Raw genomic sequence first — 26855 nt, forward strand, 5'->3', positions numbered from 1 at the left:
TCTTTTGTTTGGGCTCTGTCCCAAATGCCAGGGAGCTGAGGGAGCACAACCAGGCCTGGAAGAATCCAAAGTTGACACTTTTGTATACAAACCCCTCAGGGATGGGGGGGGAAGGTGGAGCAGAATTCCTGCATTAAATGATTTTATTCCAGCTTTAATTCCATTATTTCATCACAGCTTTAAACTCAGATTTAACAAAATCTGGTTGAGGCTCTTCCAAAATGTGAAGGAACAGAGAAAATCAGAGAATTGTGGAATTCCAGAATGGTTTGGGTCCCATTCCACCCCCTGGCCCTTTCCCAATCCAGGTTTCTCCAACCTGGTCCTGGACACATCCAGGGGTGGAGAAGCCACAAGTTCCCTGAGAATTCCATCCCAGCCCTTCCCCACCCTCACAGGGAGGAATTTCATCCCAAAATCCCACCCAGCCCTGCCACTTCCCCCTTTTCTTGTCCCTCCATGTCCTTGGGAGAAGCTCCCTCCCCATTTTTCTTGGGAAGCTGGAGGGGATTTGGGAACCAGGGAAGTTTGGGGGTGCTTGTGGGATCTTTTATTCATTATGGGGTTGCTTTTATCACATCCAACCTGCTTTTTCCAGGGGGAAAAAAAAAAAAAAAGAGGTTTTATCCCATTCCCCTCTTTCCCAGAGTATCCAGGAGGGGTTGTGGGATGACTGGGTTTGTTTTTTGAGGGGGTGGAAAACTCAACTCAAGCACAGGAAAAAGTTTTCAAGCTGGCTTTAATCATCTCCACTTGCTGCCCCAATACTGTACATGCAAAGCCAATTAAAAGGTGAATAATTCAGCTTTTCCTCCCTTTTTTTTTGTTTTTATTTTTTTGGGAAGGAAAATGTCAGGAATATTTTACAAAACAACGTGCGCCCTCAGAGCCATCGGTCCCGCAGATAGAAACCACAAAAATACAAGAGTTTGACATTTAAGAAAGGACCACACACATAGAAAACGGGACAGGACACAGGTAGAAAATTCCATTTGTTAGTTCTTTGAAATATTCCCACTTTTCTGTAGCCATCCCAAACCCATCCCCTTCTCTTGGATGTGGGACTGGGGCTCCAAGGATGCTCCAGTTCCTCCCTTCCCGGTGATTTTGGGGGAGGGTGGAGTTGAGGAATGGGAGGAATCTGTCATTAAACCAAGTTTAGCACAGACTGGGGGGATGGAGTCACTATTCCCATCCCAGCTCCCACAAGTCCTAAAATATCCAAGGAAAGTCTTCCCCTGGCTCTCCTTTCCCCCCTTTTTTCTCATTTAGTGCCAATTAACTCGTGGTTAATTAAGCTCTGACACTTCCCCACCTCTCCTGGTGACCTGGTGGGATAAACATTCCCAAACTTCACTTTGCCTACTCCTAAAAATCCATTGGGAGTTTCCATGCAAATTTTGGGGGATTTGAGGCTGGAAAATGGGAGGGATTTTGGGGTCCTTGTGGGGTTTTGCACTTTCACCCCTGTCCCTCCTTTCAGCTTCCAGGGGTTTGGAATTTCTGGCAGAGCTCTGGGAGCATCTCTTTGCCTTTAATCCCGCATCATTTGCACCCTTTTGTTCCCTTTTATTTTATTTTTAATGGACCCAAACCAGCCTGGAATCCCACAATTCCCTTTTATCCCCCCTCAAACTTTTTAGGGGGAAGCTGGGTTGAAGGATTCCTTATTATGGATAAAATCCCTCCATTTGGAACGGAAATCCAGAGTTTTTGGGTGGGATAAACATTCCCAAACTTCACTTTGCCTACTCCTAAAAATCCATTGGGAGTTTCCCCCTTATTTGTATTTCCCTGGTGCTTCTCCCAACCCAAATTCCAGGAGAAATTCTCAACTTTGCTTTCTCCAGAGCCGCTTTTAGGTGTAAACTTGAGGGGTTAATGACAGATTCCGGAGTCCTGGATCATCCTGAACATTCCAGGTGCTCTTTCCTGGGATGAATTCTGAGCTGGGGAGGAGGAAGATGATGGGATGGGGAAAGATTCTCTCCTTTCATGAAAAGATCAAAGCCCTTTAAGAAAACAAGGCCACCAACTTCAAAGTGCTCTGAACATTCAGGGGCTCCCCCAGGCTTCCAGAGGCCCTCGGGATCAGGAATTCCTTTGTGATATTCCCTGTGGCAGGAAAAAATTCCCTTCTCAGCCAGAGGGAGCTGGGTTCCTGTAAGGAATGGGATCAGCATTCCGCAGCGTCCTCCCAAGGGAAGGTCACCCCCCTGCCTGCTCCAGAGGCTCCTTGTCTATCCAGGAGCTCTGGAGAGGGATTTGTGCCCTTCCCAGGGCTCTGGAGAGGGATTTGTGCCCTTCCCAGGGCTCTGGAGAGGGATTTGTGCCCTTCCCAGGGCTCTGGAGAGGGATTTGTGCCCTTCCCAGGGCTCTGGAGAGGGATTTGTGCCCCTTCAAGGGCTCTGGAGAGGGATTTGTGCCCCTCCAAGGGCTCTGGAGAGGGATTTGTGCCCCTCCAAGGGCTCTGGAGAGGGATTTGTGCCCCTCCAAGGGCTCTGGAGAGGGATTTGTGCCCTTCCAAGGTCTCTGGAAAGGGTTTCATGCCCCTCCAAGGGCTTTGGAGAGGGATTTGTACCCCTCCAAGGGCTCTGGAAAGGGTTTTGTGCCCTTCCCAGGGCTCTGGAGAGGGATTTGTGCCCCTCCAAGGGCTCTGGAAAAGGTTTTGTGCCCTTCCAAGGGCTCTGGAAAGGGATTTGTGCCCTTCCAAGGGCTCTGGAAAGGGATTTGTGCCCTTCCAAGGGTGGCAGCAGTGCTGGATTTTGGAATCGAGCCCCTGTCCCACCCCTGGGAGGGTTTTGGGGGCCTCAGAGCAGCCCTGGAGGCACTGCGGGACAGGGAAGTTGGAAAAGGGGCACAGGGATCCCTCTGGATCATCCCTCCAGCCCCAGGATCCCACTGGATCATCCCTCCAACCCTGGGATTCCCTTGCCTTGGGCTCAAATCCCAAAGGGAGCAGGGTTGGGAGCTGCCTACCCCAATCATGGATTGCTTTTCATTCCACAGGGAAAGAAATAAAACAAAAACCTGGATGTGGCTGAGTGCACAAGCTCTGGGTCCTAAAGGAATGGAAGAAGTGGGAAAGGGGAAGGATCCAGGGAAAAGGAAAGGATGAGGTATAGCAACAAGCGGAGCTCCAGCCAGGCACTGCAGCTCCAGGCCCTTGGGGGGAGCACCGGGATCTCCTGGATTCTCCTGGATTTCTGGAGTCCATCCCGGTGTTCCTGAGGGATGCTCAGGGCTCCCACAACAGGGAGGTTCCTCAGACACCCATACCAACACTTGGACACTTTTCCGAGTCTTTTTAAACCCAAAATCTTCCTCAGGTGAGCAGGATTGTCCCACCCTGTCATGGAGTGACCCCCAAAATTCCAACCCTGTTATTTGGGATGCCTTTTTTTTCCCCCAAAGAAAGTAATCCCTGCAGCTTTTGAACTCCTAAAAGTGATTTTCACACCTTTAACCAACCAGCCAAGGATTGGGAGGGGTTTCTCCATGAAAAAGAAATCCTGCCCTGTCCCTGGAGGTGTCCCAGGATGGGGCTGGGAGCAGCCTCTGGGGGGCTGGAATTTGATGGATTTTAAGGTCTTTCCCACCCAAGCCAGCCTGGGATCCTGTGGAGCAGAGGGAAGACTTCCAGTTGGAACAGGTTTGCTACAAAAATATTGGAAAAGGCTGTGCTGCCCTCACCAGAGTGGGATGCAAACCCTGCTGTTCCTGCAGGGAATTCTCCAGATCCATCTGTAGCTGTGAAATCCCAAGGGAAAGCAGGGAGAGCTCTTCCCATCCATGAGGAAAAACACATTTAGGTTGGATTCAGCTTGGCCACTGTTCCTTGGTCTGCACAATTCTGTTCTTTTCCAAACCAATCCTACACCTTCCAGAGGTTCCCACATCCAGGCATTTCCCATCCATCCAGAAAGAAGCATCTGAGTCAACTGGAAGAAAAATTTTCCACCTGGAAAAACATTCCTGGTGCAGTTTTTTAGGGATTATTTTGTATGAGGAAAAATCATTCCTGCCCTGCTGGGGTTTGTGAGTCCAGGGGGGAATTGCGGAATCCAGGCTGGATTTCCCAAGTTGTGGTGTCAGGCAGTGAACAGAAGAGATTCCCTGGCAGCCAAGGAAATCCTGATCCCATTCCTGAGGAATTCCTGGTCTGATTGGAACCAGGAACTGCCAGCTCCTGGAGGGAAGGTTGGCAGAGCTGGGAAAGGTGGAGGGAATTTTTCCCCCCTCTCTCCAGTGCTCTGTGGCAGTAGGTTCAGGGAATTGGTGCTGTATTCCACTGGATTCCGGGAAAACTCCATCCAAACCTCCTCTCCCAGGTTTTCAGCACGCCCTGATGATGGTGAAACAGGAGCTGGATTCTGACTGATCCCAATTTCTTGGAAATTTTCACTGGACTTTGGCAAATCTGGCCCATTCCAGGCTGGTGGGAAAGCAGGGATAACTCAGGCCTGGAATCTTGGAGTGTTTTCTGTGCTTTGTGTGAATTTTGTCAGTTTTTAGGGGATGTTTCAGTATCATTCCAAGGCTTTTTTTGTCAAATCCATCCTTGTGATTACAGCTGGGGGTTTGGATTTCAGCTCTGTCAGTGTCAGGTGGGAGCTGCTCCTCTCTGCTGGGGGCTGGGTGTCAAATGGGCTGAAAAACTGATTTAATTCCATCTGAATTCCTCTTTCCAGGAAAAAATCCCCGGCAAATCCAGTGGTTTGGATTTCTTTTTTTGATAGAAAATAGAGGAAATCATAAAACTCAAAATTTCTTGCAGGGAATTTTGCAAATCACATTGCACATCAAAAGATTCCCTTTGCGAAGAAACATTCCCCCAGAAAAACAACAAAAAAACAACCTTGGAGTGCAGGAATTTATCCTGGGATGGAGTTTGTTTCCTCAGGAGCTGGCATGGGGCTGTTGGGGATTTCTGAGTGTCTTGGCTGTGTGTTTCTGGTTGTTTGAGGAAGCAAAACGTCTGACATGAGGTCCTGGGGGTTGAGAAATGAGGAGCTGATGTTGCAAGCCCAGTGTGGCACGATCCTGGCTCTTCCCCGAGTTTGGGCTCCCCACACCAGTTGAAGGTGGGTCGTTCCTGCTGGGAAATGTGTGGCAGCTCTCGGGGGACTGGAAGGGAAGGAGGGAATGTTTTCCTGGGTTTTGGTGCAATCCATGGTGTTTCCACTTCTCCAGAACCCCTCCCATGGAGGGCTGCACTTTGTCCTTGTCACCCCCAACTCATCCTCCGTGATCCATGAGCCAAAATATTTGAGTTTTCCTCATTCCCTAGTGGAATTTCACCAGGATTTTTCCAGCAGAAAAGCGGGAATGCGCGTGTTGGCCCTGGGGAGCGCACGGTGGCCGCGCCGTGCTGCTCATCCCCCGCCCCTGCTCCCTGTCACGGCACAGCCGTGGGATGTTCCTGGTGGGATGTTCCTGGCAGGGACGGAGCAGGGAAGCGCTGCTGGAGGAACGCGGGAATGCGGAGGGGGTGGGAAGCTGTGCCCACGCCAGGAGCAGAACGTCCCTGCTCAGCTCCCTGCTCTGCCCACACTCCTGCTCCATCTGGGACCATCCCACCACGGCACATTTGGAGGGTTTCCATCAGCATCGAGTTGGTGAAGCCAGAGGGAAGAGAGGCAGCTTGGAGGAGCGGAAAGCTTTTCCTTCCGGGACGCTTTCCCCCATGGAGAGTCAAAAGCACAGGCTCAGCCAGGTTGAGCCTCGTGGAATTCTGTTTGCCGTGATTCCATTGGCCTCATGGAATTGCTCTGCGCTCGGGAGAGAACATCGAGTTCTTTGTTCTTTGTTGTTTGTTCCTGTCTCAGCACCCAAGGGCACCAAGTTTGTTCCCCAAACCACCGGAGGTTCAGGCCATCCCACATTCCCAGAGGTCTCCATCCAGGAATCGCAGCCCGTGCTCCAACCAGCAGAGGAGGATTTCATCTTTCATCCTTCACAGGGGTAAAAAGGATGAATTTTTCCCCATCCCAGCTCAGCAGGATCCGGCCAATTCCCTTCTCGGAATTGCCTTGGAGTTGGCAAAGTCACGGCAGCAGCTCCGAGTCCCGGTCACAATGGTGCTGAAGTTGTGGCAGTGTCGGGTGAATCGGCCACGGCACAGACGAGTCCTGCTGGCCACGGTTTTGGGGTTGTGGAACCCCAAGTGTAGGTTTGTAGATCCCAAAGTTTGAGTTTGTAGACCTGCAGATCTGGTTTGTAGACTCCCAAGTTTGGGGATTTGTGGACCCCAAGATTCAGGGCTGTGGAACTTTGGGGTTATGGAACCCCAGGTTTGGGTTGGTGGAACCCCAGGTTTGGATTTCTGAACCTTCAGGTTTGGATTTATGATGCCCCAAATCTGGATTTGTGAACCCCCAAGTTTGAGGTTGTGGGCCTCCAGATTTGGGTCAGTAGAACCCCAGATTTGGGGTTAAGGAAAACCAAGTTTGGGGTTTTGGGCCCCCAGATTTGGGGTTATACAACCCCAGATTTTGGGGATTTGTGGACCTCAAGGCTTGAATTTGTGAACCGTCAGGTTTGTGTTTATGATTCCTTAGATTTGGATTTGTAGACTCCCAAGTTGAGTTTGTTGACTCTCAGGTTTGGGTTAGTGGAACCCCAGATTTGGGGTTGTGAATCCCAAGCTCTGGATTTGTGAACCCTCAGGTTTGGGTTTGTGGACCCCAGATTTGGGGTTGAGGACTCCCAGGTTTGGTTTTATGGACCACCAGGTTTGGGGTTGGGTTTGTGGAACAGCTTCATCCCAAGTTTTTCCTTCAGGTTTGGGTTTGTTCCACTGTGGCTGAGCTGGTTCTTCATTCCCGGTGCCACCAGGAGAAGCCCGTGTGGGTTTGTTGTGCTCTGTGCATCATGGAATTCTGGGTTTTGCCAAGAAATAATCCTATAAAAACCCCAGCCGTGCTGTGGGGTGCTTTGTGGTGAAGACTGAAGGTCAGAGCCAGCCCCATGAAATTCCCCATGAACCTCTTGTCCTCTTCCAGTCTCCTCCTCTTTCGGTGTGTCGGGATTTTGTTCCTTCTCTCTTGGGAACTGATCCTTCAGGACAGTCATTGGATTTAGGAATATTTGATGAAGAAACCAAGAGTTTCTAGTGGTGTCTCCCCTGAGTAATTTCAGCAAATTTCAATAGGCACCTTCAAAAAAAGCTTCCGTAATTCCCGGGTTTGCTACAAGAACTGGATCCCTCAGAGGGAACCAAAATGCTGCTTGGAAAAACAAACAAAACAAACAAAAAACCCCAAAGACACTCATCCCACTAAGGAACTTCCACTCCTTTGTCTGTCCCCTGAATTCCAGAGCTGCTTTTGAGATGTTTCCCTGGAAAGAACCAGGGTTGGATTCCACTCCTGCTTGGAATTCAAGTATCCAGGAGGGCATCCCAGCTCTCCAGAAGCGTCCCAACCCCAAGGAGGATGCCCCAGATCTCGAGGGGAGTGTGCTGGAGCCCGGGAAGGGAATCCCAGAGCCTGGGAAGGGAATCCCAGAGCCCAGGAAGGCAATCCCAGAGCCCAGGAAGGCAATCCCACATCTCGAGGCGGACGGCCCAGTCTGGAAGAGGAGGAGGAGATCCCAGCTCCAAGGAGAACATCTCCAGAAGGGGATCCAAGATCTTGGGAAGGTCATCCCAGCCCTCAGGGAGGCTATCCCAACTCCTGAGGAGGGAATCACAGCCTTTAAGGACAGCATCCTACTCCAGGGAGGATATTCCAGACCCCAGGAAGGGTATCCCAACTCCTGAGAAGGGAATCCCAACCACAAGGAGATCATTCCAGACCTCGAGGAGAGCATTCCAGACCTTGAGGAGAGTGTCCCAACCCTGAGCAGGGCTTTCCAGACCCCGAGGAGGGACAGCCAGACCTCAAGGAGGACATCCAAGATCTAAGGAGAGCATTCCAGACCTCAAGGAGGACATCTCAGCTCCAAGGAGCATTCCAGACCTCGAGGAGAATATCCCAGCCCTCCAGCTGGGAAGGAGGGGGCTGGGAGGCAGCCGATCCGCCAGGATCCCGCTATTCCCGCTCCGTTGGGTCGCCTTCTCCCGCCTCCCGTGAGGCATTCCCAGAGTCTGTCCTTTGGGTCTGGTTTTGGCTGGACATGAGCGCGGTCAGCAGTGAGACACGAGGAGAAGCCCAGCGGACACTGAGGGGAGGCAAGCGCCCCTTTCCCTGTCCCCTCTTGCTTTGGCAATGGTCACAGGCTACATGCTCCCGGGAAAACCAAAAAAACTGGGAAAAAAAAGGCAGGGAAATGGCCACCAAAAGTGCTGGGAAAGCGACCAAATGGGATGAAACTGGCAGATGTTCCCGGTCCATCCAGAGTTCTCTTGGATATTGCAGTGATTGTGTTGTTAGCACGTGGCAAAGCTACATAAGAGAAGATGCTACATTCCTTGGAAAACAAAAATAGTGCTGAGTTGGATTTGTTCGGAGTTCGGTGGGGTTTTCCCCTTGGAAAACCACCTTTTCCTCAGAGGCAGGGAAAGGGAATGGGAGGAAAAAGGAACCTCGTCCTCAGCCAGACTGAGCTGCTCCCAGCAGGGTTGGGAGAGAACCTGGGAGCTTCCAGGACGAGGTCTGGGAACAGTCTGGGATTTGCTGGCAGTCGCAGCCCTCGGAGGGAATTTTTGCCTCTCCTTCCCCCCTGCCCTCGCTCCCTCTCCCTTCCTGGGGAGGGCGTCCAGGGCGGATTTTTTGGGGGGGAAAGGAGATTGAAAATGAAAAACTGAAAAGGAGAAAATAAAAAGGATATTTACAGCTCTCCACGACCAGTTCTGCAAGGTCTCCTTGGATGTCTCCTTCCCAATCCCAGCCTCTATGGGCAGGAGGGGCTGGTGGAGCTCTCCAGGGAGGACTGGGAGAGGCGGCGGGTCAGGGGTCCGATGCTGGAGTCGGCCAGGGAGGAGGTTGGGAAGAGTTTGTACCAGCCCGAGACAGCACTGGAGAGATCCAGCTCCTCCAGGATGATCTGGGCCATCCCCATGAAGCACTTGTGGTCCATGCGCCCGTAATCGCCCCAGACGATCACCTGTGGGCAGGGAAGGGGTGATGGAGCTGGGAATTCTGGGGAAATCATGCCCAGATGGAAAAACCCTGCTGTGGTCGGGATTGGGAAGGTCTGAGGGATGCAGGAAGGGTTCTGGAGATCCCTGGACTTGCTCCTCTCACCCTGTGAGGGTGGGGAGATCCAGGCACAGGGCATTCCAGGTCCCAAAGACGGCATCCCAATCCCAAACTCAAGGAAAGCATCCCAACCTTGAAGAGAGCATCCCAACCCTAAGCAGGGCATCCCAGACCCCAAGAAGGGCACCAGACCTTAAGGAGAACATCCCAGCTCCAAGGAGGGCATCCCAGCCCAGAGAAGCTGTGGCTGTCCCACCCCTGGCAGCCCAAGGAAACCTGGATGGGGCTCAGTGCCACGAGGGAAGGGGGAGGTGTCCCAGCCCACCTGCAGGACTTTGCCCTGGGGACTCTCCTCAAAGAGCAGGGGCTGCTGGTACGAGGGGTCACAGGTTTTCTTCACCACCTTGGTCTTCTTCTTGGCCAGGCAGACGCCGTTTTCCAGCAGGTAAACCTTCACATAGGTGGCTGCCATGAGAAACAGGGACATGGAGCAGAATCCTGGGATGATCCCAGCACGACACCCACCCCCCTCCATCCACAGCCACCTACCAGGGATGCACTTGGAGCCCATCTTTGGGATGAGTCCCCTGGCCTGGATCACGTCCACCTCTAGCTGCCCGTTGCGGTCAGCCATGCTGACGTGGACATCACCTGCAAGGGGGTACACACCTTCAGGTGACCCGATGGTCACCTCCACCTGGGGACAGCCACAGCCCCGTGTCCCCATCACCCGTGGGAACTGGGCACCCCTGTCCTCACACCCAGCGTCCCACTGGATGCCTGATTTGTTGGGAATTAGGGGCTTGGTGGATGGGAAGGACAGCCCCTCCTCCCCATCAGCTCCATCCCTGTCACTGGGATTTTATCCCTCGTGATGGAATAAGGCTGGGATTTACCCAGGCTGGGTCTTGGCTGGGTGATTCCTCAGGAAAAGGAGAGGCTAGGAGACAGGAGGGATCAGGGGCCAGGAACTTTTGGAAAACAAAAATAGTGCTGAGTTGGATTTGTTCGGAGTTCAGTGGGGTTTTCCCCTTGGAAAGCCACCTTTTCCTCAGAGGCAGGGAAAGGGAATGGGAGGAAAAAGGAACCTCGTCCTCAGCCAGACTGAGCTGCTCCCAGCAGGGTCGGGAGAGAACCTGGGATTCAACCACCCCCTTTCCCCCTTTCCCCCCTTCCCCCCTTCCCCCCTTCCTCCTTTCCCCCTTTCCCCCCTTCCCCCTTCCCCCCTTCCTCCTTTCCCCCTTTCCCCCCTTCCCCCTTTCCCCCTTTCCCCTTTCCCCCTTTCCCCCTTTCCCCCTTTCCCCTTTTTCCGTTTTCCCCTTTTCCCCTTTTCCCTTTTTCCCCTTTTCCCCTTTTCCCCTTTTCCCCTTTCCCTTCCCTGAACTTCCCTTCCCTCCTGCTGGGATTTATTCAGGAGCAGTTCCCAGCGCCCCAGGGACAGATCAGGGGACGCTGGGCAGCTTTTCCCATTCCCATCAGGATCCGGCGGCCGCCTCGGGGTGTGTCCCCAGCTGGGGACACGCTGCTGTTGGCTGGGAATTCAGAGCGCAGCTTTTGATCCCCATTTGGGATTTTAAAGGGAAAAGCGGGACAAAAGGTGGAGTTTTGGTTCCAGGACGCTCCAAAAGGAAGCTCCGGGAAAAGGAAGCCCCGGGAAAAGGTAGAGCTGCTGCTTCCCAGGGATGCCCTGCCCTGAGCCCTGCACGCTGCCCTGTACAAGGCAGAGCATTCCCAAGCGTTCCCGGACCGGGATGTGCTGGGATGGGGCCCTGGGAAGAAACACGCGGCCTCTTCCCCCCCTTCCCTCCCTCCGGGAGCTCCCCCGGGCGCTGCCCCCGCTCACCCATCGGGGGGGTTGCCAGGGTCTGCCGCCCCACGAGCTGCCCCGGCCCCAGCCCGTCGAGGAAATCGCTGAACTGGCTCTCTGCTCCCAGACGGGTGGTGGGGAAGATGAACCTGCAAGGGATTTTCATGGAGCATCCCTCTGCCCATTGCGGGGGACACGCCGGGAGGGATCCCGGCGCCGTTCCCAATCTCTGCCCCGTTCCTTACGTGCCGTCGGAGCTGTTGCTGTTGGTGCTGCCGTCCGTGGATTCCCGGCTGCCCTGCCGGGTCACCCTGGTCCTCATCTCCACCGCGATGCCGGTCTCGGTGCTCCTGCGGATGGTGCTGCGCAGCTTTTTGGGGCCTCCCTCTGCAATTGGAGACGGGATCAGCTCCGGTTCCCTGCCCTCAGCCCTTCCCCGCCCTCCTGTTTTCCAGCATTCCCGGGGAGCTGCGCACCGTTCCCTGGGTGAATTCCCAGGGGATCCCGCACGGCCATCCCGGTGCGGCAGGAGAGGAGAGCCACGGGCTGGCTCCGAATGCCCGTGTCCCCACCCCATCTGCCACCGCCTCGCTCTGTCCCAATGTCACCGTGCCTTCGATTGTCCCCTCTGCGACTGACACCTAATCATCCCACAAGTGTGGGATCCAAAATCCCCGTGCCACAGGGGACAGGAACCCGCAATGCCACAGCCCCAGCGCTCCTGATGTCCCCTTTCTGCACCCTCCCTGTGCCCCTGTCCCCGTGGGGAGGGGACAGAAACCTGCAGGTGTGGGCACAACCCCAAAGCTGCCTCGTGTCCCCTTTCTCCAGCCCTTGGCCTCCAAGAGCCCCCCGTGCCTCTGTCCCTGTGCCAGAGGGGACAGCACCCCACGATGTCAGAACTCCCGGTGTCCCCTTTCTCCATCCCCTTGGCTTCCAAAATCCCTGTCCCCGTGCCAGGAGGGACAACGACCCTCAGTGGCACAGCCCCAACTCTCCTGATGTCCCTTTATCCCTCCCCTGGAGCTCCAAAATCCCTGTCCCCTGGGACGCTGGAGGGGACAGCAGCCCGCTGGTGCGGGCACAGCCCCAAAGCTGCCCGATGTCCCCGTGCCAGAGGGGACAGGAACCCGCAATGCCACAGGTGTGGGCACAGCCCCAAAGCTGCCCGATGTCCCCTTTCGTCCCCGCCACGTGTCCCCAGCGCTGGCAGATGGCAGCAGGAGGAGGAAGGTGGCATGAGCGGCCAGCCCTGGCACTGTCCCCGAGCCCTGCTGGGTGACCATGTGTGAGTGGTGGCACCGCCAGCTCTGTCCCGCTCGGTCAGGGCTGTCCCCACGTCCCCTCCTGCCGCTCCTGCTTTTGGGATCGATTTAACCCCTTCAGAGCCACCTCGGACGGACGGGGGGCTCTGGATTAACTCTTCCTTTCCCAAATCATGGAATGGCAGGAAGGAGCGGGATAAAAAGCGATAACCAGGGGGAAAGCTTGCACTAAAAGGAGCTTGGTGCTTCCCCTGCCCCTTGAACAGCTATTTTTAAGCATTTCAATATTTGCCAGAGCATTGGAGAAGTCCTTTCCCCAAGCTCCTGCCTGCAGCCAGGACTGGGAGTTACTGGAGAAGAGGACACTGAAATTGTGCAGAGCTCCAGCGACATCCTCACCTGCAAATCTGGCATTTGGAGAAGCGCCAGGGGGGTTAAAATGCGATTTTTTTTTATGTGACTCTTTTATGTATCTTTTTTTTTGCGTGTATTTTTTGGGCTGTCATTTTTAGGCGGGTTTTTTGAGTGTCTTTTTTTTGTGCGTGTGCGTGTGTGTGTGTCTTTTTTTAGGTGTCGTTTTTTACGTCTGTTTTTTGGAATGTCATTCTTTAGGCGTCCTTTTTTAGGTGGCGTTTTTATGCGTCTCCATCACACATGGCCAAGCATGAGGGGTGGGCACCTAAAACTCGGGTGGGGAGGGGTTAAAAAGGAGGGTTTCCGTGGCTTTTTTTAGGTGTTGTTTTTGGGTGTAATTTTTTAGGTGTAGTTTTTAGGTGTAATTTTTTAGGTGTAGTTTTTAGGTGTAATTTTTTAGGTGTATTTTTGGGGGGGTTAATTTCTTAGGTGTGTCTTTTTTGTTTTTTAGGTGTAGTTTTTTAGGTGTCATTTTATAGGTGTATTTTTTGTGTATAATTTTTTAGGTGTAGTTTTTAGGTGTAATTTTTTAGGTGTATTTTTGGGGGGGTTTCATTTCTTAGGTGTGTCTTTTTTTTTTTTTTTAGGTGTAGTTTTTTAGGTGCCATTTTTCAGTGCCATTTTTAGGTGTCATTTTTGGGGTGTCATTTTTGGGTGTCGTTTTTTGGGTGTCATTTTCAGGTGCCATTTCTGGGTGTAGTTTTTTGGGTGCCATTTTTTGGGTGCCATTTTCAGGTGTCATTTTCAGGTGCCATTTTTAGGTGTCATTTTTGGGGTGTCATTTTTGGGTGCCATTTTTTGGGTGCCATTTTCAGGTGTCATTTTTGGGGTGCCATTTTTGGGTGCCATTTTTGGGTGTAGTTTTTTAGGTGTCATTTTCAGGTGCCATTTTCAGGTGTCATTTTCAGGTGTCATTTTCAGGTGTCATTTTTTGGGTGCCATTTTCAGGCACAGTTTTTTGGGTGCCATTTTTTGGGTGCCATTTTTGGGGTGCCATTTTTAGGTGTCATTTTTAGGTGCTATTTTTAGGTGTCATTTTCAGGTGCCATTTTTAGGTGTCATTTTTGGGGTGCCATTTTTTGGGTGCCATTTTTGGGTGTCATTTTTAGGTGCCATTTTTGGGTGTCATTTTCAGGTGTCATTTTTTGGGTGTCATTTACAGGTGCCATTTCTGGGTGTAGTTTTTTGGGTGCCATTTTTTGGGTGCCATTTTCAGGTGCCATTTTCAGGTGCCATTTTTCAGGTGCCATTTTTAGGTGCCATTTTTGGGGTGTCATTTTTGGGTGTAGTTTTTTGGGTGTCATTTTCAGGTGCCATTTTTTGGGTGTCATTTTTAGGTGCCATTTCTGGGTGTAGTTTTTTAGGTGTCATTTTCAGGTGTCATTTTTAGGTGCCATTTTTGGGGTGCCATTTTCAGGCACAGTTTTTTGGGTGCCATTTTCAGGTGTCATTTTTGGGGTGCCATTTTTGGGTGTCATTTTTTGGGTGCCATTTTCAGGTGCCATTTTTTGGGTACCATTTTCAGGTGTCATTTTTGGGGTGCCATTTTTGGGTGTAGTTTTTTAGGTGTCATTTTCAGGTGCCATTTTTTGGGTGCCATTTTCAGGTGCCATTTTTGGGTGCCATTTTTGGGGTGCCATTTTTGGGTGTCATTTTTGGGTGTCGTTTTTTAGGTGTCATTTTCAGGTGCCATTTTCAGGTGCCATTTTTAGGTGTCATTTTTTGGGTGCCATTTTCAGGTGCCATTTTTCAGTGCCATTTTTGGGGTGTCATTTTTAGGTGCCATTTTTAGGTGTCATTCTTAAGTGCCATTTTCAGGCGCAGTTTTTTGGGTGCCGTTTTCAGGCGCCACTTTTCAGGTGCCATTTTTAGGTGTCATTTTTGGGGTGTCATTTCTGGGTGTAGTTTTTTGGGTGCCATTTTTGGGTGTCATTTTTGGGTGTAGTTTTTTAGGTGTCATTTTCAGGTGCCATTTTCAGGCGCAGTTTTTTGGGTGCCATTTTTAGGTGCCATTTTTGGGGTGCCATTTTTAGGTGCCATTTTTGGGGTGTCATTTTTGGGTGTAGTTTTTTGGGTACCATTTTCAGGTGCCATTTCTGGGTGTAGTTTTTTGGGTGCCATTTTCAGGCGCCACTTTTCAGGTGTCATTTTTAGGTGCCATTTTCAGGCACAGTTTTTTGGGTGCCATTTTTTGGGTGCCATTTTCAGGCAGTTTTTTGGGTGCCATTTTTTGGGTGCCATTTTCAGGTGCCATTTTTGGGGTGCCATTTTCAGGCACAGTTTTTTGGGTGCCATTTTTAGGTGCCATTTCTGGGTGTAGTTTTTTGGGTGCCATTTTCAGGCGCCACTTTTCAGGTGTCATTTTTTGGGTGCCATTTTTGGGTGTCATTTTTGGGTGTAGTTTTTTAGGTGTCATTTTCAGGTGCCATTTTCAGGTGTCATTTTCAGGTGTCATTTTTAGGTGCCATTTTCAGGCACAGTTTTTTGGGTGCCATTTTTTGGGTGCCATTTTCAGGCAGTTTTTTGGGTGCCATTTTTAGGTGCCATTTTTGGGGTGCCATTTTTAGGTGTCATTTTTAGGTGCTATTTTTAGGTGTCATTCTTAGGTGCCATTTTCAGGCACAGTTTTTTGGGTGCCATTTTTAGGTGTCATTTTTGGGTGTCATTTTTGGGTGTCGTTTTTTAGGTGTCATTTTCAGGTGCCATTTTCAGGTGCCATTTTTGGGTGCCATTTTTGGGGTGCCATTTTTAGGTGCCATTTTCAGGTGCCATTTTTGGGTGCCATTTTCAGGTGCCATTTTCAGGTGCCATTTTTGGGTGCCATTTTTGGGTGCCATTTTAGGGGTGCCATTTTTAGGTGCCATTTTCAGGTGCCATTTTTGGGTGCCATTTTCAGGTGCCATTTTCAGGTGTCATTTTTGGGGTGCCATTTTTAGGTGCCATTTTTAGGTGCCATTTTTAGGTGCCATTTTTTGGGTGCCATTTTTTAGGTGCCATTTTTAGGTGCCATTTTTAGGTGCCATTTTTTGGGTGCCATTTTTTAGGTGCCATTTTTAGGTGCCATTTTTAGGTGCCATTTTTTGGGTGCCATTTTTTAGGTGCCATTTTTAGGTGCCATTTTTGGGTGCCATTTTTGGGTGTAGTTTTTTAGGTGCCATTTTTAGGTGCCATTTTTAGGTGCCATTTTTTTGGGTGTCGTTTTTTGGGTGCCGTTTCCCAGTGCCTCCATCACACGTGGGCAACGAAAGCACGAGTGGCGGCCACCCAAAACCCCAGGAGGGGGCTGAGGGTGGTCTCTCACCAGTCTGGTTGAGCTGCAGGGTGCTCTTGCTCCACTGGGACAGCCCCACAATCGCCACCATCTTGGCGCCCAGGCTGGAGCGTCGCTTCTTGCTGGCGGTGACGGTGACGGAGTCGGCGCTGCCGCGCGCGCTCTTCTCCAGGTTGTACATCTCGCCGCTGATGCTGGAGCTGCGCACCACATTCCTGGCGGATGAGGAGCTGGCATCCCCGTTGAACATGGTCAGCACGTCCGCCGGCACCGCCACCGGCTCTGCTGCCCGGGATCAGCTGTTGGGGACAAGTGGAGGACGCTGAGGGGTGACAGAGGTTGTGGCATCCCTGGCGCGTCCCCACAGGGATGGGTGGTGCCGTCAGTGTCCGCAAATCCGGGAAATTCAGGTGGCACGACCTACTGAGGGCTGGAAATCAGGAAAAGGTTTTTCCCCACAGAGGGATGGGCACTGCCCAGGCTCCCCAGGGAATGGGAACATTCCTGAGGCTGCCAGAGCTCCAGGAGCGTTTGGACAGCGCTGCCAGGGATGTAAAGGGTGGGATTTTGGGGTGTCTGTGCAGGGCCAAGGGTTGGACTGGATGATCCTTGTGGATCCCTTTCATCTCAGTATATTCCAAGATTTTTCCCCACCCATGGGAGCAGCGGGAAGGGATCAGGACCCCTGGGGGGAACGTCCAGCTCTGCCTCAACTCTCTGAGGGACCTGGACACTTCCAGCATCCAGGAGAGACCTGGATGGGCAGAAGGCTCTGAGTGTCACCAACCTGCCCAGCCAGGGATGAGGGAGGGGTCAGTGCCATCCACCCCTTAGGACATCCAAATTCACATCCAGCCAAGTTTTCCCTGCACATCCCCTTCTCCAAACCGTGTCCAGGACAGCCTGCTCCAGGTGATTCCAGGGATCCCTGGAGTGCCAGGGGGTCAGGAGCACTGGAGGTGGATGGCAGACCTCCCACACGGCCCTGCTGCCTTCCCTTGCCCATGAATATTTAAACTCCAGCAGAATGGAGCATCCATCTTCCAGGGAAAGGTGAATTATTAACTGCAGGCCAAGTGAAGCCACTTTGTGATAATGGATGGAGGCAATGCCTGGAAAAATGTTTCCCTTTCAGGAGAGAGGGATGGACACGAGCGGGGGAAAGCTGTGGGATGGGGAGTGGGGCAGGGGAGGGCTCTGATGCCTCACAGCAGGCACAGCTGGGATGAGACCTGGTGGGAATCATGGATGAGACCTGACAGGAGCTGTGGGATCAGCTCCAGCACCACTGAACTCGTGGATTTAATAGTTCCAGGGGTGAGTGGGTGATTAGTCATTAATATCATTAATGAGCTCCCTCCTGGCTGGGGTTTTCTCTCCTGGCTCTGCCCGGGCACTGACCCATGGCCTTCCCCCCACTCCTCGTGCCCAGGGGGCTCAGCACGGACCCCCAGCTCCGCAGGGATGGATCCTCTGGGATAAAACTGTCGGTGTGGAATGAGCCCCACTCCAGAAGAATGGATCCTGTGGGATAAAGCTGTTTCTGTGGGATGAGCCCCATTCCAGAGGGATGGAACCCTTTGGGAAAAGCCATTGGTGTGGGATAGGTCCCAGCTGCAGAGGGATGGAGCCAGTGGCATCAGGTGCATCCCATCACAGCCATGTGCCGATGTACAGCACCTCCTCGAGGAGGGGTCAGGGCTGATCCGCTGCCTTGGGGACCTTTGGGATGACACTTTCTAACACCTGCCACTCTCAGGCCCTGAAACTGCTGCAATCTCTGAGTTTTTCCTTAGGATGCCCCTGACACAGGGAATGGATCCCAACCACTTCCCCAACCACAGCGCCCTGCTGCACCCCGTGCCTCAGTTTCCCTACAGGCACACGTGGTTTCGGCTGTGCCTGAACAAACACAAATCCCTCTGCACGAGGGCTCAGCCAGGCCCAGCCCAGGCCCCCCCATGCTCCAGGTGAGAAATCCCTGGAATAACCCAGCCCTGTTGGGCCAGGAGAACACAAAAGGCTCCTGTTGCTGCTCCCCACTCAGCACTCCAGCCACCCGGAGAGCACCAGGCTCTGCTGGGAGCAAATTAGATCAGGAGAGCACAGCACTAATGGGATCATTTCCAATGCAACACACACAGGGATAATCCGCCGCAAAGGAAGCCGAGCGCGCTCCTCAGCCCAAAGGGAGGATTTGCTTTCCCCTGCCCATGATTTTACCCCGTATCTCTCTGCACAATCTGTTTCTGCCCGGAGTGGGTGCTGGGTAGAAGGGTTGGGGGGTGCATGGTGCTGAGATAAGCTGAGCTGGAGACTGGGTTTGAGTGCTGGAGCCTGTGGCTGTCACAGCTGAGCCAGCCTTGGCACAGCCACAGCATCCTTGGCATGGCCACAGCATCCTGAGCATGGCCACAGCATCCTCAGCACCACCACAGTGCCCTCAGCACCACCACAGGGTTCTTGGTGCCACCACAGCATCCTTGGCATGGCCACAGCATCCTGAGCATGGCCACAGCATCCTCAGCACCATCACAGTGCCCTCAGCACCACCACAGTGCCCTCAGCACCACCACAGCATCCTTGGTGCCACCACAGCATCCTTGGCATGGCCACAGCATCCTGAGCATGGCCACAGCATCCTCAGCACCATCACAGTGCCCTCAGCACCACCACAGGGTTCTTGGTGCCACCACAGCATCCTTGGCATGGCCACAGCATCCTCAGCACAACCACAACATCCTCGGTGCCACCACAGTGCCCTCAGCATGGCCACAACATCCTTGGTGCCACCACAGCATCCTTGGCATGGCCATGGCATCCTGAGCATGGCCACAGCATCCTCAGCACCACCACAGTTCCCTCAACATGGCCAGAGCATCCTCAGTTATCACCACAGTACCCTCAGCATCACCACAGCATCCTTGGCGCCACCACAGCATCCTCGGCATGGCCATGGCATCCTCAGCACCACCACAGCATCTTTGGCGTGGCTGCTGAACTCCTGATGCCACCACAGCACCCCCGAGGCCACCACAGCACCCCCGAGGCCACCACAGCCCCCTCAGCCCACTGCTGCACCCCCAGCCCCGCTGCTGCCCCTGCCCCGTCTCCCCCTTCCCGGCAGCGCGGCGGGAGTCAGGGAACCGCATCGCTTTTCCCTTCAAACACACATTTCCCCCTTCCCCTCCATGTATTTATTCCCTGTGTCCCAAACCACCGTGACGCCGCATCCAAGCCCGCTCCTGCCGTGCCATGAGAACGCATTCCCGAGCTGCCAGGGCAGCGCCGCAGCCCCCGCAGCGCTTACCGCGACCACGCTCCGTCCCTGCGGGAAACAACGACCACCGGCAGCCCCGGGAAGTTCCCGAGCGAGCCAAACCCGGATCCCGAGGAATGCACGGAGCCCCCGGACACCGCCGGGAGCCGTGTCATGGCTGGAGCATCCCTCAGCGCCTGGCGCCGATGGATGAGCACAAGCGTCAGGAAAAACGGGATCCCTGTTGCGTTTGGATCGCGGCGGCGCGGGGGCCGAGCTCTGCCCCTCCCCGCTCCTGGCACCCCCAAAAAAATATTAAAAAAAAAAAAAGAGGAGATGGAGGTGTCTTACCGGCCCTGCGGCGGGGAGGAGGTGGCTCGGCTCAGCTTCCCAGCCCCATCCCGGCCGGATCCGGAGGGTGCCAGGGTACGTGAATCTTTCCAGGGTTCTGGAGAGCCGGGGCTGCGCTGGCGCTGCTTCAGCATCTCCCTCAGCATCTCCATGGTTACACGGCTGACCCAGTTCTCCTCCCAGCCCCGAGCAGGGGCACAGTGGTCCAGCGGGTTGGGATGTGCTGGGAGCATACCTGGGCCGGGATTCAGGGAGCTGATGACCCCCCTGGATCCCTGCACACAGATGCAGGTGCCATGGGGATGGCAGGGCTGGGAAAAGTGGGGCTCGAGGCAGGACAGGGGTGACAGGTGAGCCCAGGAGGGGATGGACCCCGGTGACAGGACAGTGCCGGGGGCTGCAGGTGTGGGAAGGAACAGCCTGGGCTTAGGAGGCAGCGCTGGCCCCAAATCCACCACAGAAACAGGAATGAGGGCCAAAATATTGATAGGAAAAAATGGATGCTTGGGGAAAAGCTCCGGAGAAGGAAGGAGCAGCCCAGCAGGTGCCCCCACACAGGTGAGAAAGGAGGAGGAGGAAAGTGCTAAATGAGTGCGATGGGGGTGGCTGGGAATGCTGCCTTGCCAGGGAAGGAGGCAGAGGGATTTTGGGAGCTGTTTGCTCCCTCAAAAACATCAAGGTCGGTGTTTCCAGGGAAAAACAGGGCTGGAAAGCCCTGGTAGTGGGGCAGGAGGTTCTTCCTGTCCCTGGGCTGGGGCTGCCTCAAGCCTGGAGGGAGAGCACTGAAAACTGTGGATGTCTGGAGCAGGTAGGTCCTAAAATCAGCTTTTTTTGGGAATAAAAAGGTTGCCAGAACTGCCACCCCAAGGCCCTGCCAGTCCTGGACAACAACACACCACGACAAGCTGCAGCATCCCAGCTCCCACACACATGTTCCTCCAAGAATTTGGGAATAAGGCAAGGCTTATTTCCCCTAAAAGTATTTCATTCTAATTAATTGCTTCAGCTTTGATAAGCAGCTACTTGCATAATTTTAATTGCCCAACAAGGGGTATAAGTGGGTGCACGTGAGCTGGGAATTTGGGAGGAACACCAGGTCCTGGAATTCAGCTTCTCCTGGCTCAAGCAGGTTAGCAAAGTTCTGTCTTGGCTGGAATTTGCTGCAGGTGCAGTATTATTGCTGCTGCACCTGCTTAAAATTAAAGGATGTGTCCAAATGTGCTCCATTTCTTGGAGAAGTTGGGAAGTTTGGGTGGGGCTGTGCTCAGGGATCCCACAGGAGCAGCTGCTGTCTCCGGGAAAAGGCCTGGATTGTTGGATGAGCAAGGTTTAGCCAGGCTCTGACTGGGAGGAAGAAGATGAGGAAGGCCCTGGAGCAAATCCCACAGGATGGCTCTGGTCAGGATGGTTTTCCAAAGGGCAGGTGCTGGGATGGGAACCTGGACTGGTGTTCCATCAAGATGGGAAGTGCTGGTGGCCATGGTGTGGGTGGAGAGCTCAGGCTCTGATGGGACGGTGGTGACAGTGACCAGGGATGTCCCCAAGGGCTTCCAGAGACCTGGGAATGGCTCCTGTGGGATGGAATTCCTCCAGCCTGGAAGCACCTGGGGCTGCTCCAGGTGCTCTCCATGCTTCCATCTGCTCCTGCACGGACTGGGAGCACCACTGGGATCCAGACTGGGATCCAGACTGGGAGCACCACTGGGATCCAGACTGGGAGCACCACTGGGATCCAGACTGGGAATACCACTGGGATCCAGACTGGGATCCAGACTGGGATCCAGACTGGGAACACCACTGGGATCCAGACTGGGATCCAGACTGGGAGCACCACTGGGATCCAGACTGGGATCCAGACTGGGAGCACCACTGGGATCCAGACTGGGATCCAGACTGGGAGCACCACTGGGATCCAGACTGGGAATACCACTGGGATCCAGACTGGGATCCAGACTGGGATCCAGACTGGGAGCACCACTGGGATCCAGACTGGGATCCAGACTGGGAACACCACTGGGATCCAGACTGGGGGCCACAGCCCAGCATGGGGTCTCCAGGCAGCAGTGGCACAGGAGAAATGTCCCATGGGAATCTTCCTGAGTCCCACTATGTCCAAACACACCTTGGTCGTGGCAATTCCTTTTCCATCCCCATTCCCAGATGATGTGTCCATCTCCAGATGCCACAACTCCAGAAGGATCCATCCTGGAGCACTGGGATGGGGAACCAGTGGGACACAGCATCCTCCTGCACCCACTTTGTGCCCATCGTCCACTGGGAAGGTGGGACAGGTGTGGAATTCCAGGTCAGCCATGTCTCAGCCCTTTCTGGTGGGGAAGGGGCTGCAGGACACCAGAGTCCGCACCCTGACCATGCTGTCCCTGTCCCCCGTGTCCCTGCGTGACGTCTGGGCCCAGTTAAATCAGATCTGTGCTGAATCCCAGCGTTTCCTTGGCAACATCAAGGAATCCGAGGAGCAAAAGCCACCCGGCAGGGCCAGGCTGGGTGACAGCCAGTGCCCACCAAGCCCAGCTGGCCACCAGAGCCACGGGGACACTGCGGCAAGCACTGGGCATTCCCAATAGTCCAACTCATCCTGGAGATAACCCAGGACAGAGAGTGGATAATCTGTTCTGGTGGCACCTCGGTGCTGGCTGTGCCCACCACGGGCAGCTGGGACAGAGCAGGACCTCTCTGGGGACATGCAGGAGCTGGCAGCACGCAGCCACCATGGGCAGTGGGATGCTGCAGCCATGTGGCCCCAAAAACTGGGGCAGCTCCATGGGGATGCAAGAAAGCAGCCCCGGGATGGGTTTGGAGTGGGATGGCCCCGCTCAGATCCCAACCCTTGTCCTGGTGGCACTGAGGGCTGGCAGGGCCGTGCCAAGGCTGGGGCTGATCTCCCCGGCACACAGGGAATGTGCAGAGGAGCTTTTCCCGCTGCCTTTCCGGCTCCTCGGCTCCGAGCTCTGCAATGCAGCTCGCACGGCTCGGCTGCTGTGTGTGAATCCCATCAATATTTCATGGAGCTGCTTCCTCCAGGGGAAGGGCTGCTCTCAGCTCTGGCTTTCTGCTGATTCTACCAACAGGGAACGTCTGTTTTCCTTCCACCAGCACCCAGCAGATCCTCCTCATCCTCCCCATTCCACACTGGCAAATATCCCTGTGCCTTCCAGGGGCTCAGGATCCTGAAATCCCTCATGTTCCGAAGTGCTGCCCAGATTCCACCCTTGGCTGCTGGCACCTGCCCAGTGCTCCTGGTGTCTCTGGGGACCAGCTGTAGGATGGGTCACTGAACCCACCCACATCCCCAAATCCACATCCAGCAGTGGGATGTGCCAACTGGATCTGACATTCCGTGCCCAGCCGCATCCATCCCGCAGGTCCCAGCTGGCTCCCAAGCCCGGCAGGAGTCGGGGGTGAGCAGCTTTGTTTGCAGAAAAAGTTCCTTTTTTAACTGATAAAGCTGCACAATTATTCCCGAGCTTCTTCAGGGATCAGCAGAAAACTTGGGAAGAGTTCTGGAGCCGGAGTGATGCCAGGAGGGGGCAGAGCTTGCGGCAAACACACCTTGCTGTGGCACAGGGAGCTGGGGCGGCTGCCCGGGGGTGGCAGCGGCTCCTGAATCCCTAGAAGAGCGGGAGGATGGGATGGAGGGACACAGGATGATCCCAGCAAGGCATTGCTCCCCCAGAGCACTTGTGAGAAGATGGGACCAAAACGCTCTGGTGTTGCTTCACCAGCCAACAACTAAAATCTGCACAATTCCAAATTTCCAGGGGGAAATTTCCATCTCCAGAAATCTTTTTGTCTGTGGAAAGGATGAGGAGCCTGGAGAGGCTCCCAGTAGAGCATCCCAGGGCAGGGAAGGAGCTCCTGATCCTGGCAGGGAGCGGGAGGAGCGGGGCTGTCAATCCCTTCCCAGTAATTCATAACCGAGGCTCTCTCCCTGCTCGTGGAGCTGTGGTGGCAAAACATTTGAAGTGCCTTGACAGGGACGCCAAGAGCTGCTGCCACACGGCTCCGGTTTTAATCAGCAGGAAAATTAGGGATTTTCATCACCTTAAAACTGTATTTTGTACCCACATGAGGCTTCCCAAAAGGCTGTGCTGCAGCGGGAGCCCACGGAGACCTGAGCTCCAGGGATGGCAAGCAGCTCAGGGAAGGTGGAATAGAGGGGATTCATCCCCGGGTTTGGGGCCAAGCAACCCAAGATGCCGCCTTGTCACCCTCTGTCCCTGTCCCACAAAGGCTGGAATGGGGACAAAGCGAAAGGCTGGAGCACTGGGAATGTGGGAGGTGGCAGGAGTCTGGCCTCACAAAGGGATGTCAGAGATGGAACAGAGGGAGAGAGGTGTGAGCACAGCAGGAGTGGCCTTGGAGAGGTGTTGGTGCAGGAAGAAATGGGCACATGGAGAACTGGGGCTGGATAAAAGCAGGGATGGTTTGGAAGCAGCCAGAGGATAAAACCAGGGATGGTTTGGGAATGGCCGGGGGACAAAAACAGGGATGGTTTGGGAATGGCCGGGGGACAAAAACAGGGATGGTTTGGGAATGGCCAGGGGACAAAAACAGGGATGGTTTGAGAATGGCCAGGGGATGCAGCCAGGGCTGGTTTGGGCAAGTGCTCCCTCGTCCTGTGGTGGAAGAACAACCCCAGGCTCCCGTGCCTGGCAGCAAAGCCCATCCCGTGCTCCCGGAGGATCCGCAGCCTCCCACTCCCATCTCACAACTGAAACAAGCAGCGCAGCCCCGGATGTTCCCTGGGCACCCAGGGATGGGGTTCAGCCTCAGAAACGCCTTTCCCGTGGGTCCCAGACCCCTGGGAGTGGGCACTGACAACCCCAGAGCCCCTCACAGCCACCTCTTCCCGTGGGGAGCACCCTACAGACCGATGCCAGCTCCCACGCGGTGGCCCTGGGGACATTTCGGGGCACACAGGGGACACGGTGGCCAGGCAGGCCTGTGCTCATGGGGGTGCCAGGGTGATGTCCACGCTGCCCTCGGGCTGTCCCCACTTGTTGGCCCCTTGGCTGTGGCACGAGGGAGCAGCACAGGAGCTCTGCCCATCCCAGGGCACCGTCTCATCCTTCCCACCCCTTCCTTAACAATTTTCCCCCCAGAAGCGACCCCAGCACCTGCCCCAAACCCCACGGAGGCAGAGGAGGCTCTGGATAGAGGCAGAGGCAAATCCACGCACAAATCCCAGGTTGGAGACGCCGGGAAGCCCGGGACGAGCTGAGTCCGGTGCGATGCCCCGGGGCAGACCTTCCCCGGCACCCTCCCCGCTTTTCCCGGTTCCTATCCCGGTTTTCCCGGCGCTGGGACCGGCGTGCACGGGACGGGGTTGACGTCAACGGGCTTTCAGCAGCATGATGGATGGCACGGGAAGGCGCTCCCGGTGCCGAGTCTCCGGCCGGGAAGCGCTGCCCGCCCCACACCGGGAAAGGCTCCGGGGAACCGGCCTGGGGAGCCCTCGGGAACGGGGGGAGCGCGGCCGCAGCTCACCCGTTTTCGGCGCTGCGATGATTTTGGGGGATTCGCATCCCGGCTCAGAGCCTAGGGGATGATTTAGGGGTACCGGCAGCCGTGGGGCACGGGGGACCCCCGGCGTTGTCCCCAGGGGGATCGAGACCCCTCCTCTCCCTCCATCCCTCCTCCCGGAGCTCCCGGAGGGCGCATCCCGCTGCTCCCCGGTACCGCAACCGCGCCGGACATCCCCAAATTCACCTTCCCCGCTCCCCTGCCGCCGGCCGGGGATGCTCCGGGGCAGGTGCGGCCCCGCTCGGCACGGTGGCCGCGGGGCCCGGGGCTGTCGCCGCCGTCCCGGGGACCCGGAGCGCCGCACCCCGCGGGCACTCACCGCTGCCCCCGCCGCCGCCCGTGCCCGCTCCTCCCCCGGCCCCGGCGGGCTGCTGGGAGCGTCGGGCGGGGGAGCCCCGGCCCGGCCCGGGCGGAGCGGAGAGGGACCGGCACCCCACGAGGGACCGGCCCGGGAGCTACGCGAAGGGAGGTGGCAGCCGAACCCCAAAAGGCAGTGGCAGCACCGTGCAGCCATCAGGTGGGTCCTGAGGGATGAGCGAAGCAGCGGCCGGTCCCCAGGAGCCTCCAGTTGGACCCTACAGCCTTCAAGTGGATCCTGCACCCAGCAGCTGGACCCCAAAAATCCCCAGCTGGACCTTACAGCTTTCAGCTGGAGTCTGGATCCATTAACCGGATCCTGGGAGCCACCAGATGGACCCTACAACCCCAAGGGGTACCAGATGGTTCCTACACGCAGCAATTGAACCCCAAGAACTACCAGGTTAGGGTTAACCTTCACCCTTCAATCAGACCCTACAGGCATCAGTTGAACCCCAAGAGCCTCCAGCTGCACCCTATACCCATCAACTGGACCCTACATCCATTAACCCAACCCCAAAAGTGTTCAGGTTGAACCCTGTGCCCATCAGCTGGACCCCAAAAGCCTCAGGTTGAACCCTACACCCATCAATTGGACTTTGCAGACATCAATGGGACCCCAAGAGCCTGCAGTTGTACCCTACACCCAACAACTGGACCCTACACCCATCAAACAAACCCCAAAGCCCCCAGGCGGATCCCAAACCCCCCAGCTGAAGCTCGAGATCCTCCAGCTGGACCCTCCAGTCACCACTTGGTCTCTGGAGCTGCCACCTGCCCCTCCTGTCACAGATGGACCCTAAGAGCAGCTGCCAACCCCACTGCTGTCACCTGCACCCCAAGAGTCCCCAGGCAGACCCCCGGGACCTCGGAAGCCTCTGGGCTGAGCTGGAGCGCCACAGCCGATCCCGCTCAGCCTGGGCTTTGGGAATGCACAAACCTCCCAGCCCCGATCCCGCTGGAGCGGGGACAGGGACACCATGGGGACACCCCCGGTGCCCTGGAACCTGGCGAAGGAGGAAGTTTGGGCAGAGAGGCAGCGATTCCGGCGCTGCCCTTGGACTCACCTTGGCTGCCAGGATCCAAACACCGGTTTCTCTCTAAGCAGCGTCTCCCTGCTCCCGGTGAATTCCTCCTGCGCTTTCCCTGCGTTGCCTCTGCCGGCTGACATGGAGCCACGTGCCAGGAGGAAAGCCTCCTTCCCCGCCTTTAACTCTGTCCCTCCCTAAAATCCCGCGATTCCCATCTCCCCATCCCATGGGACGGCACCTCGGACTGCACGGAACCACCCGGCGTTCCCAACCCCGGGATTAGGGCCTGGGGAGCGATTTGGGATCGGGGTAGGTCAGTGAGCACAAGCATCCATCAGTGCAGGGAGGATGTGGGATAATTCTCCCCGTGGCAGCTGCTGGAGGGAAAAACTGGGATGCAGCAGGTCCCAGCA

General features: G+C 55.1%; 1 protein-coding gene across 4 annotated transcripts; it reads right to left on the reverse strand.

Annotated features, from left to right (window-relative positions):
- Positions 1-722: 722 nt before the first annotated feature.
- RIMS3 (regulating synaptic membrane exocytosis 3) lies at positions 723-26610 on the reverse strand. 4 transcript variants are annotated; one of them, XR_015774603.1, is made up of 8 exons: positions 19511-19642; positions 15931-16199; positions 11196-11337; positions 10987-11099; positions 9693-9794; positions 9469-9608; positions 8777-9048; positions 723-882 (listed from the first exon to the last, which is right to left on the reverse strand). XR_015774603.1 is itself a non-coding variant. In XM_088067498.1 (7 exons), exons 2-7 carry the CDS (start codon positions 16148-16150, stop codon positions 8836-8838), a joined length of 930 nt encoding a protein of 309 aa, XP_087923624.1. In that variant the 5' UTR covers positions 16151-16199; positions 26479-26610; the 3' UTR covers positions 723-8835. The 4 variants fall into 4 exon arrangements, 3 of the variants coding, with proteins under 3 accessions (XP_087923624.1, XP_087923623.1, XP_087923625.1); XM_088067498.1 differs by lacking the exon at positions 19511-19642 and adding an exon at positions 26479-26610 and having other exon boundaries at positions 723-9048; XM_088067497.1 differs by having other exon boundaries at positions 723-9048.
- Between the last annotated feature and the right edge of the window lie 245 nt (positions 26611-26855).

This window comes from Pseudopodoces humilis, chromosome 27 (genome assembly GCF_049639895.1).
Source record: "Pseudopodoces humilis isolate 2021_Gansu_Grassland_sample_001 chromosome 27, ASM4963989v1, whole genome shotgun sequence".
Classification (NCBI taxonomy): domain Eukaryota; kingdom Metazoa; phylum Chordata; class Aves; order Passeriformes; family Paridae; genus Pseudopodoces; species Pseudopodoces humilis.

Coding starts and splice junctions, on each gene's coding strand:
- RIMS3 (XM_088067498.1), bottom strand. CDS start 16,150: ATGTTCAACGGGGATGCCAGCTCCTCATCCGCCAGGAATGTGGTGCGC. Junction 11,100..11,195: donor AGCAACAGCTCCGACGGCAC/GTAAGGAACGGG, acceptor AATCCCTTGCAG/GTTCATCTTCCCCACCACCC. Junction 9,049..9,468: donor CCCAGGGCAAAGTCCTGCAG/GTGGGCTGGGAC, acceptor CCCTGCCCACAG/GTGATCGTCTGGGGCGATTA.